This window comes from Schistocerca cancellata, chromosome 5 (genome assembly GCF_023864275.1).
Source record: "Schistocerca cancellata isolate TAMUIC-IGC-003103 chromosome 5, iqSchCanc2.1, whole genome shotgun sequence".
Lineage (NCBI taxonomy): Eukaryota > Metazoa > Arthropoda > Insecta > Orthoptera > Acrididae > Schistocerca > Schistocerca cancellata.
Window position 1 is genome coordinate 770,523,105 of NC_064630.1, and position 12,894 is coordinate 770,535,998.

Below are 12,894 nucleotides of genomic sequence, written 5' to 3' on the forward strand. Positions count from 1 at the left end.
CGAGCACCAGCGCCACCTAAAATACAGGTATTTGGAAAAATCAGCGGTGGTTGAGCATAGCCTGCTTAACAAGCATAAGATTTTATTTGAAGAAATGAGAGTAATAGCCCACGCATCGAATTACTGGGACTCTGTGATCCGGGAAGCAGTCGAAATTAGACTTGGCGATAATAAATTTGACAGAGACAACGGCTATGCACTTAGCAACACCTGGAAGAGTGCACTGGACAAAGAAAAATTGCAGAGGAAAACTTCCCACTTTACCTCCTGATTCTAGGGATGGCGCTGCAAGCAACGCAGGATAGAAACTACATCTATGGAAGTAGAGGGCACCACTTCACTACGCGCCATATCGCTGTTGCTATGACGTATTCCAGCCAATCAGAAGCTGTCCTTTGCATATAAAAGTGGGAGCCTTGCTAGTTTATGACAGTCAGTTTTAGCCCTCCACAACCATGGAGGTAGTGGTCAAAAACTTGAAGTTTTATCCTGAATTCTAAAATAACACCTGACGCATAGTTCCTTCAACCCAAACTTGTGTGATTGCAAAAATGAGATAATTAACTTCAGTTAATGTGAATAGAAAGATGGTAACAATAACTCAGGACAACAAAACATTAAAAGAACAAATAACCACATTAATAAAAGACTTTTGTTTAAAAAAAAGACCAATTCATAAGATAAATTCTAACAGTTTCGGCAACAAGAGAAGCAGTGCAAAACTGGATTGCAAACTTCACACTTCTCTTACTACAGTTGAATTACTTGAAACGTTTAGCCGATCCTCTTCTCTGCGTATGTGGCTGCATCAATCACCACAACTTCTTTTCCAAAGAAATAATGCTGGTTAGAGGAACTATAAATGCTCTCTCTCTCTCAATAGAAATAACTCGGTACCCTCATACTTTCACTTCAGGTATATTTTCATCTCCACAAGTTTCATATATAAGCATACAAACTCTTGCAAGTCAACTACACCAATACCCATTAGATACAATTAAATATAATTACATTGTGATGGGTTTAATAACCACCAGAAATTCAAAAAACAGGTCTTGGCTTCTAGCAAGTCTAACACCAAAATTAAGTAAGAGTCTCTAGACACATCATGTTTCAATTATCTATAACAATTACAGTTATACGACAGCCAAGGAATAATACGTAGTTACTCCTTGCATCCTCCATACAGGTTCTATGGCATGAACAGCAAACACTTGTCAGTGTCGCTTGTCTGACGCAATTCTTATCGTCCCACGATAAAAGTCCATCTTGCACACACAGACATGCGTTGTGCAGTAAATAGGCTCTCTCGGTCACACTTATCTTTAAAACATCATGTGTTCGAGGCGGCAGAAGGTCAAGTGGTTCCAGACTTTTATGTGGAAATTCTCGAATCACTACATATCCCCTTCCTTAGATCGAACATGCGATATTGTATACATAATTACCATGTACATTAATATCACAAAGGATAACACTTCATTTTTCAATAATACATCTTTTTCTATTAATAATCGTAAATACTCTTTTTCTTATTACTTGGCCATTCCTTTTCTCCATTCTACTACAATTATAAAACGTGAACCTTTTAATCCACACTGGAGTTAGTGCTTTCAATATCTAAAAATCGAGAGGACCAAAATTTTTGTTTTCTGCTCTTTTTCCAGTCGTAAATTCCAGGTGTCGTGGACACTTAAATTTTTCATCATTTATTCTACTTTTTTGTACTATTTTTTCCTCAGTACTGACTAGTATCATTATTTATCGCCATCTGCAATCTGGAGGGACCCAGGGAAAAATGAACGTGTTCTTTCCGACATTCATAAAACCTAATAATGCTAGTGGCATATAGAATCCATACTTACCAGAATAATTCCTACAAAATGTGTGACTTCTGTCACGATACTGTCCTTTTCCCCTTGGATCAGTGTATTTACCTTACATATGGGTTGACCCTATGAGTGCACTTCCTCCTTCCATTTTGATAGGTACACCCATCTTAATTCTTATTCTCCTATGGTACAGGTCAATCCCCTTCTTGGTGCCCCTGTCCGCACAGTATAGGTCAGCCTTTCTTAGGTCTGCCTACTTGCCTTTTATATCCAATAAATGCTGGGTCCCCCCCCCCCCCCCTCCCCACCTTTATCCTTCCTGAGTAGGACTCGTGGTTCGTTTCCCAAGTATACATCTTTATGTACACTGTAATTAAATATCCTGTGGAAAATAAAATCTGTTTCACAGTTAACACTCATTTGTTAATACTCCACTACTCTTCCACTTCTAAACTTCCAGTAGACACCAAATTTATATACCCCATTCAATATATCATACATTTACTTATGTTATACTTGTCCCACTATCCTACAGTAACTATCACAATTAGTTCCTCCCTGACTTATGCTCATTAATTCCTCCTTGGTTTATGCTCTCCTTAATTGCTTACACTTCCTTCTTATGTATCCCTGATGTAGAATTATCATAGCTTTTTTATTTTATTTTATTTTATTTTTATCCTTGTGTATATATGCGATATAGAATCGTCATTGTTCTTTTTTTATATATAAGTTTCTTCCACGTACCTAGACAATGTAGAAATGTCATAGTAAATAACAATGTGTGCCTATTGCCTTAAAGTGTCTCTATATAACCATATATCCTAAGAAATTTTGGTCTTATGTCAAAGCAGTAGGTGGATCAAAACAAAATGTCCAGACACTCTGTGACCAAAATGGTACTGAAACAGAGGATGACAGACTAAAGGCCAAAATACTAAATGTCTTTTTCCAAAGCTGTTTCACAGAGGAAGACTGCACTGTAGTTCCTTCTCTAGATTGTCGCACAGATGACAAAATGGTAGATATCGAAATAGACGACAGAGGGATAGAGAAACAACTAAATCGCTCAAAAGAGGAAAGGCCGCTGGACCTGGTGGGATACCAGTTCGATTTTACACAGAGTACGCGAAGGAACTTGCCCCCCTTCTTGCAGCAGTGTACCGCAGGTCTCTAGAAGAGCATAGCGTTCCAAAGTATTGGAAAAGGGCACAGGTCATCCCCGTTTTCAAGAAGGGATGTTGAACAGATATGCAGAACTATAGACCTATATCTCTAACGTTGATCAGTTGTAGAATTTTGGAACACGTATTATGTTCGAGTATAATGACGTTTGTGGAGACTAGAAATCTACTCTGTAGGAATCAGCATGGGTTTCGAAAAAGACGGTTGTGTGAAACCTAGCTCACGCTATTCATCCACGAGACTCAGAGGGCCATAGACACGGGTTCATAGGTAGAAGCTGTGTTTCTTGACTTCCGCTAGGTGTTCGATACAGTTCCCCACAGTCGTTTAATGAACAAAGTAAGAACATGTGGACTATCAGACCAATTGTGTGATTGGATTGAAGAGTTCCTAGATAATAGAACACAGCATGTCATTCTCAATGGAGAGAAGTCTTCCGAAGTAAGAGTGATTTCAGGTGTGCCGCAGGGGAGTGTCATAGGACCATTGCTGTTCACAATATACATAAATGACCTAGTGGATGACATCGGAAGTTCACTGAGGCTTTTTGCAGATGATGCTGTGGTGTATCGAGAGGTTGTAACAATGGAAAATTGTACTGAAATGCAGGAGGATCTGCAGCGAATTGATGCATGGTCCAGGGAATGGCAATTGAATCTCAATGTAGACAAGTGTAATGTGCTGTGAATACATAGAAAGAAAGATCCCTTATTATTTAGCTATAAAATAGCAGGTCAGCAACTGGAAGCAGTTAATTCCATAAATTATCTGGGAGTACGCATTAGAAGTGATTTAAAATGGAATGATCATATAAAGTTGATCGTCGGTAAAGCAGATGCCAGACTGAGATTCATTGGAAGAATCCTAAGGAAATGCAATCCAAAAACAAAGGAAGTAGGTTACAGTACGCTTGTTTGCCCACTGCTTGAATACTGCTCAGCAGTGTGGGATCCGTACCAGATAGGGTTGATAGAGAAGATCCAACGGAGAGCAGCACGCTTCGTTACAGGATCATTTAGTAATCGCGAAAGCGTTACGGAGATGATAGATAAACTCCAGTGGAAGACTCTGCAGGAAAGACGCTCAGTAGCTCGGTATGGGCTTTTGTTAAAGTTTCGAGAACATACCTTCATCGAGGAGTCAAGCAGTATATTGCTCCCTCCTACGTATATCTCGCGAAGAGACCATGAGGATAAAATCAGAGAGATTAGAGCCCACACAGAGGCATACCGACAATCCTTCTTTCCACGAACAATACGAGACTGGAATAAAAGGGAGAACCGGTAGAGGTACTCAAGGTACCCTCCGCCACACACCGTCAGGTAGCTTGTGGAGTATGGATGTAGATGTAGATGTAGATGTAGATGTAGATATGTGCGATGTAGAACCCTCACAGTAAATGACAATGTGTGCAACCTTTCCTGATGTACGACGTTCCTGTCCCCCTACAACACTTGACAGTTCTCCCCTTTTTATGTGTAATATCATTATTTGTGTAATCGTATTTTTGTGTGTGTGTGTGTGTGTGTGTGTGTGTGTGTGTGTGTGTGTGTGTGTGTGTGTGTGTGTGCGCGTGTGTGCGTGAGTGCGTGCGTGCGTGCGCGTGCGTGTGTGCGTGCGCGTGCGTGCGTGTGTGTAAGTGTGTTTATGTAGCCTGATTCTTCGGCCTACTTATATAAAATAAGTTGTAGGTTATTGGAAACCACGGAAAATGAGAAGGACTTCTGCAATAGTAGTATATGAATATGGAAAGAGGGAAAGATAGATAGGTCCTCGAATGAGAAGTAAGAAAGGAAAAATTAGAAATGGTTGCTAAGATCAATGAAGAGAAAGAAGATATCCCAAAGACAGGAAACTTTTCCCACCCCCCTTTCCCAGGATCCCTATTTCACCGGTAATTGAGTGAGAAGCCGGAGGAGGTATTAAACATCTACTACAGAACAGACATTCTCACCTTCTCCTTTGAAGTCCCCGAACAAAAATCGTAGCAACACCTCTGGAATGGCAAATGGTGAAGAATCAGTCACACTTGTCTTCGAGGGTTGTTTGGAAGGTGTGGTGTGTGTTCTGTGTTAGCCATGTTTGTACTTACACTACCCACCCCTTCAAAAACTACTATAAACCCTCCCCTTTACATCAGATCTCATAAAAGATATAAAATATTTTATAAAAATAGACAATTATACACTACGATCAAATAGTTGTTTAGTTAATCACTTTACACTATATATATTTAAAAAGAAAGATGATGAGACTTACCAAACAAAAGCACTGGCAGGTCGATAGACACACAAACAAACACAAACATACACACAAAATTCTAGCTTTCGTTTGTGTTTGTTTGTGTGTCTATCGACCTGCCAGCGCTTTTGTTGGTAAGTCTCATCATCTTTCTTTTTAAATATATTTTTCCCACGTGGAATGTTTCCCTCTATTATATTCACTTTACACTATATTTTATACATACATAAAATACTCTGTTCAGTTTATGTTGTCTCAATATCACTCTGTTTGAATAGTACCATGATATTATTTTTCCATTAACTATGTTCTGTTCATTTAATTTCATGTCTAGGGATCACTGTTTATCCATGATTCCCTGGAAGTCTATTATTTTTCTGTCATATGCGGTTTTCTATGTGCTAAAATTATCGGATAGTTTAAGAATTCATTAATAGATAACAGAATAGTTTAAGATTTGAAGGGAATTCGGTGCAGGAAAAATAGTAAAGAAGAAACACAAAAACAACTCGTGATCTGACGGTCGTCACTCTGCCCATTAACACAGAATGTTATGTCCCTGAGGAATAAATGTGACTCCACCCAGATCCCATGGATCTGATATTAACTACACTTGAGTAAGTGCAGACCAGCACTCCTTATTAAATTTTATGTGTAGGTCTCCCCACAGCAAAACAATTACCACTTTACTAGGAAACACAACATTAGGTAAAGTTATTCTATTTTCTACTTTGTCATGGACAAGTTTGAATTCTTCACACAAGTCATCCATAACCTTGCTAGCATCATTAAGTTTAGAAAAAGCAACCATGTTTCTGAAGATTATACTCTCGGTAACTTCTCGATCTTTAATTAGTTCAAATGGTTCTGCCAAACTGCTTACATTTATAATGTCAAAGTTGGCTATTTTTCCTTTAAAACTTTGTCCTATATTATCTACTTGTGAACTAACAACACATGTAGTAACACCTGGGATTTTCAATTGAATAATTGACATTACTTCCTTAGGTCGATCTGTGCTCTCTTTCAAAGTATTCATTTCCTGTCTTAAGGAATTAAATTTAACATTACATACATTTTAACAAAATTTTAATTTTTCACTAAATTCAGATTCTACATTATTATATTTATCTTCAGTATCACATTCTAACTTTTTAACTAAGTCCTGAAGTTGGTTACTATGTGTTGACTCAAGTCAGTGAACAGTTGGTTTACATGACTACTTAACGAACTAGATAACTCCTCTCTCAAATATATTTTAAAATTCTCTACTTTAGTAGTTAAAATGTCAAATTCAGTCTTCAAATTTCCCGTGCCTTCAAATAACTGACTTTATTCTTTACTTTGTTCATCTATTCTAGCACTTAACAATCCTAAAGCCTCATTCTGAACATCCAATTTATTATGTAATTGAGTGTTCACTGAATCTAATTTAAGACTGAGCATTTAGAGTTGTATTTAGTTCCTTTCTTAAAGAAGTATTTTGAGCTGTGAATTCTTTGCTTTGTGCCTCTAATTTTTCACTTAAAGTTGCAATTTGAGCATTTGACTCTGTTCTTTGGCTGTCTAATTTAAGACTTAGTGCTTTAATTAAATTTGCTACCTGAGTCCAGTCTGGCATTTCTTTTGTCAGTGTCATGGCCATGGCTGGTTCTGATGTTTCCCAGTTTTTTGAGTATTATCTATATTTTTCTTACTTTTAGATCGCGTTATCATTAAAAAAATTCACTTCTGAGTATAACAACTTTACTAACAGTCTATTTTGAACAGTATCCTTGACTTCACACTCAAATAATTGTCTTTCAATCACTCGGCATAGAGTTTTAGGCTGCGTCAGTGAGCAGGAGTGGAATCAGCACCAGTGAACAGCACGGGCACCAGCAGCATCAAAGGTTGGTTTCAGCGTTGGTGTCAGTGAACGGATTTGTAGTCAGCACCAGTGAGCAGCTGCTGGTGCCGTTGGCATCGGTTGCTGGTTATGGGGTCCACACCCCCACGATGTGCGTGAGGGCTGCTTACTCTCCACACTGAATCTTTGTCGTCAAATAGATCTCGTTGTAACTCTTCTTAGTCTAAACTGTTGACATTTTCCATGTGTTATTTCTTGTATGGTATTTATTAATTTTCAACCCTTTTTACTGTTTATGCAGAACCCAGCTCTGCGAAACAATTTCCCTGTCTTGTTACTAATAGTTGCTATGGGCAACTCACAATATCCTTTTATCTTGATTTCATTTAAAAATTCCGCCTGATCACTTCGGCCACCACGTTCTAACGCTCTTTTGACGATAGAACATGTGCAGTACATATACAAACTTTATTATGTTTTCACCAATTAATGGTGTAGTTAACTATGTAGAATAACATTTTTGCATTCCACATATAAATATCTGCATCTCCTCATATTTCACTCATAGTTCGAGCTTTAGAAACACAATTAACATGTACAAACGAGTTTCGTTGTGGAACCACTCACAAATTCAAAAACTGGTCTTGCTTCTAGCAAATCTAACACCGAGGTTAAGTAAGAGTCTCTGGACACATCATGTTTCAATTTTCTATAACAATTACAGTTATTCGACCACAAAGGAATAATACATAGTTACTTCTTGCATCCTCCATACAGGTTCTATGGCGCGAGCAGCAAACACTTGTTGGCATTGCTCGTGTGACGCAACTCTTGTCTTTCCATGATAAATGTCCATCCTGCACAAACAGACATGTGTTCTGCAGTAAATAGGCTCTCTCTGTCACACTTATCTTTGAAACATCACGTGCTCGAGGCGGCAGAATATCGAGTGGTTCCAGAAGTTACGTGGAAATTCTCGAATCACTACAAAATACATAACAATCACAGTTTTATTTAAAGACAACAATCCTAGCTAATGTTACAAAATTGCAGGTCACGACAGTTGAAAAATAAGTCATTGTTAACTTTTGCAGTGGAAATTGGTCAAGGAACATGATTAGTCAGTGTCGTTAGTGCCCAGAAGAACTGATGAGGCAGGATGTGTCCTGAGGGAGAAGTTAAATTCTGGAATGAATAAAAGGAATGGTTTAGTTGTGACATTCAGAGTTCCTTTAAGTTGTTTAGCAAAATTCAGGTCCCCGAATATAGCAGTGGAATGCTTTGTATAGAAGTCCACTATTATGCAGTGATGCTCGGTATATATGTGGAGTGAAATTCCAATTGGAACACAAAGTGAAACCATAATGAGGACTGGAACAGCGTAAATTTGTTGTGATAATTCAACTGTTATTCAGGGACAATTGAATTTGTTGTGTGTGAGACAAACTGTCTTCAGAATGTTTAAAGCAGAAATGGAGTCTACAGATGTGGAATTATGTCATACAGATGTAAATAATGACGCTGAATTGCACTGCCTTTGTCTACTTGGAGGCAGGACATGTGGTGGAGTGGTGGATTGTGCTTATGCTGTGGCGGTTGAACAATCTGTGCTCGGATTTGTTGGGGAGTGGAATTTTATTTCTGCATATTCCTTCAAACCAACATGGTAGCCTTCTCCAAGATACTGGCTTGTGATCAGCATTTTTCTAATGCAAGTTTCCAAATTTTGTAAAGTTTGAACATAACTTTGCCACATCAGACAACGGTGAAAACGACAAAGCATCAACATAGTGAAATAATGTGAATAGTGACAAAACCATCTGATAGTAGATGCAGATAATGAATTATGGAGCAATAACTAAAAGAGTGAAAGGTGGCTGAAAAAGGCATACTGGTTAATTTTGGGATAACTGGAAGTGTGTAACACGCAGATGTAAAGTTAGTAACATATTAGTAGCACTGGGGTCTGTTAGTCCTATTGAATCAAGTTACAGCCACATTAGAACACAGAGTGGCACGCGGTGGAGAAGAGGCATCAGCCGTATTGCTGCCGTTGTTTAACGAAGGTCAGATGTCCACAACGAACAGGCTAGTGCTCATAACAACAATCTAGTGGGGAAGTAGTTCTGTCCAGCAAGGAATAATATCAAAATAATAAGGCACAGAGCTAACTTTACAAAAATGACACAAATGCTACACTTACGCAAAATATTCTAATTTATCAGGGGCCTGATGGGGTGAAAACACACAACAGAATCATCAATATGGCTTAACAATAGAATGACAGAAAACACTTACACTATCTCCCACCTAAGATACAAGATAAAATTTGTTCCTAATCCCTAGACCAAAATTGTACAGATGGGCAGAACATGAGTTTTAGTAGTCATTGTCATTTGCAATGTAACAGTTTTAGTGAGCATTGGCTTTTGTCTTGAATGGTTCTTTCTGAGTTTTAACAATGTGGAAAAAGATAGATTGCTACTTACTGTAAAGAAGACACATTAAGTTGCAGCTAGACACAATTAAAGGCATGTACATAAAGCTTTGGGCCACAGCCTTCATCAGCAAAAGAGAAACACCTCCCATTCATATACATGAGCAAGCACACGTCATGCACACACAACCGCCAATTCCAATAGCCGTAGCGGAGCTTCTAGAGTTGGCGGTCATGTTTACATGAGGTGTGCTTGCTTGTATGTATGAATGATGTATGTTTCTCTTTTGCTGATGAAGGCTGTGGCCGGAAACTTTATGTAAGTTTCTTCTAATTGTGCCTGTCTGCAGCGTAACATATCTTCTTTGTGGTAAGTAGCAATCTATCTTTTCCTACATTATTGATATTCCTATGTGGAGTTTCTATTATTTTCTTTCTGAGTTTTGCTAGATCCACTACAGGAGATGGCATATTGCTGCCTTGATACTTGGTTAATTGATCAGATTGAACTATAATCTTCCAATCTAGGAGCTGCAATTTGGAATTGTATTATTTGGATGGTGGAGCTGTTGTCTCTGCGGCAAATCTGCATTTTTCTGCTGAACTCTCTTCCAAGTAATCTTTAATATTTTAGCCAGTGACTTCACTTCACTGGACTTCATTCCTGGTTGCAATTTCTTGATTGTTGTAAACCAACTCAAAGGGATACTACCCAGTTGCTTCCTGCATCATGGTATTGTGGGACAAAATTAGAAATGGCAATAGTCTATCCTAGTCTGAGTGCAAAAGTTCACATAATAAGACAACATTTGAACAACAGTTTTACCAACGCTTTCAGCCCTGCCATGTAACAGCACAGGACCAGATGGCCCTCCATAACGGTTTCACACATCTGCTCATGTCTTAGTAATTTGTATGTGGCACTTCAAAACCAAAAATATTCGTGCACCCCATCGAGGGTGTAGCCAAGACTGGAAAGAAGTACTCTGTAATTTATATACTGCACTCAGCTTTAGAAAAAGAAATTGTATCAGTTTATTTGGTCATGGAGATTACATGGTGAGGATTGCCATGGGCGCAAGGGGAGATAACTCTGGTATCTCAGAGATGTAGGGCAAATTCCAAGGTAAAGAAACTAAGCCATTTAGTGTCTGCACTAAGCAGCAACTTGGAACAGAAGAGAGGAATGTTTTTGCCATGGCTCTGAGAGCCCCCAGTCTCAGAAGTCAGGTGATCATACTGCACGATTTGATTGACAGGGCAGTGTTGCTGATAATGATTTGGCCTATTCTGGCATTAAGTGCCCGATTGTTGTCACATCAGCTGAAAGGTGAAGGATGAAAAGATGGCCTCGTTGTAAAAATTAAATAATAAAAATGTCTTGCATTTAAGCCCTGTGGCACATTGTACAGGAACATAGAACCGTGCAGCAGTCATCCAACACCTGAAAAACTGTGAACTGTAGCACCGGAAACACATATGATTACCGAACTTCCTTTGATGCATTGAAAGAGAGATGTGCCAGCAATGCTGACAGAATTGTTGTGGTGTGCAGCACTTGCATTAATTGAGGCTGCTGTTGGTAATCCTTTTTCTAGTAGTCCAGTTGTTTTTGAAGCAGTCCTGCCTGCTCATTATGTATGTATTTACGTGACTGGAAAAATTTTAGCAGTTCAGTGCCCACAAAACACACATTTTGTAGAATTTTTCTTTTTCAAAAAAGAGTTTACTAGGTCACATTTCACAGGCACATACAACAGAAACAAGTACCAAGCAGCCAGCACCTTTGAGTAGCCAGACTGTCATAGTGGAGAATAGCATTGGCACGGTATTGGGCTAGATTAAAGTTCAGGAACACAGTACATTCTCCTCCTTTAGTTTGTATAGTATAAATATTTACAGCCTGTATAAATGTGTTCAGTAAACATCAGCCTCATGTTCTTTCTAGGTGGAACTCCAGTTTGTATAGAGGACACAAGAGTATCAAAACAGGAGCTCATTTCACCAGATGTAATTGTTATGCAAGTTGCTGATCGAAGTTCCCAGTCATCACAAATGCCCAGCTTTTATGCTGACTACATAAGTACCTACAAATTTATTAACGTATTTCTTTCTTCACTCTTTTGTGCTGCAAATATTCCTTCAGATGTAATAACTGCAGTGATATACTGCATAACTATTTGAAAGTATAGTATGTAGTTTATTAGATGATTTATGTCTTTCAGGACACTTAAAGTTACAAATATAAGTAATGTTTATCATATCTGATCTTCAGACTATCTGCAGGCATCATCTAGGAGACTTATACCTGTGAGTGAAATTGGCTTAGCTATTTTACATTGCTCACTGGAGAAATATTGCAATCCAGCATTCAGCTTTGCATCTAAACTATTACAAGGATGTAAAGGAACAGTGATCCAAGACTCTTCTGAACCAGTATTGGCACTGGACACACAAGAAGCAGAAGCACTTTGTGGTAAAATTAAAGCATCTTCTAGTAACCTATTTGAAAGAAAGAAAATAATACCAGCAAGTGGAACAAGTGACAAAGATTGTGAAAGTACTTCAGGAGTGGCACAAAGATTTGAGAGTGATGAACATCAAAATACAGGCTCAATGGACATTACACCTCCAAAGCAAGTACTATTTGTAGAACCACATGCAAGACTGCAAGAAAGAGGAAAGGATTCACCATTGTCAAACAAAGTGAAGCCTTTGCCCAGTCACTCCAAGAGGTATGTTAAGTTTTCGTATTCACGCATATCTTTAGTAGGGAAAAATTATGTATGTAAAAATTTATGCAGAACTAAAATATCCCAGCCATAGTGAACTTGGTAAATACTCATAAATGTAATGGCTATTATTCAGTAGTTTTGTACAAAATTATTATATGTGTGTCACTGATGTTCCTGCACCCCAGTATATTAATACAGCAACAAAAACAATTATTGATAGTATAATGTAAACAGATAGATAAAAAGGTTGTATCAGGGGAACACACACACACACACACACAAGAGGATTTAACTATTACAAGTTACAAGCTTTCAGAGCCATTGGCTCCTTCGTCTGGCAGAAGAGTTGAAGGGGAAGGAAGAGGGCTGAAGGAAAAGGACTGGAGAGGTTTAGGGAAAGGGGTACAGTTCAGAAAAGTCACCCAGAAATCCACGGCAGGGGAGACTTACCAGGTGGGATGAGAAGGAAATACTGATTGAGATTTGAAAACCTGAGAGCTTAAAGGTGGAAGACTGGCTAATATGCTAGACAGAGATTACTACTAAAACATCGTGCATGAGTTAATAAGAGTGAATAGCTAAGTGCATTATATGTAAAAGAGGTTTGAGGGGGAA

The 12,894-nt window shown here is 38.5% G+C and overlaps 1 protein-coding gene across 1 annotated transcript in view; it reads left to right on the forward strand.

Annotated features, from left to right (window-relative positions):
- LOC126188116 (nibrin) overlaps positions 1 to 12,894 on the forward strand; it is a 163,908-nt gene that overhangs the window by 96,685 nt on the left and 54,329 nt on the right. The window contains exons 6-7 of the mRNA XM_049929588.1: positions 11,493 to 11,627; positions 11,820 to 12,279. Of these exons, the coding sequence (XP_049785545.1) occupies positions 11,493 to 11,627; positions 11,820 to 12,279 (595 nt within the window). The remainder of the gene's footprint in view (positions 1 to 11,492; positions 11,628 to 11,819; positions 12,280 to 12,894) is intronic.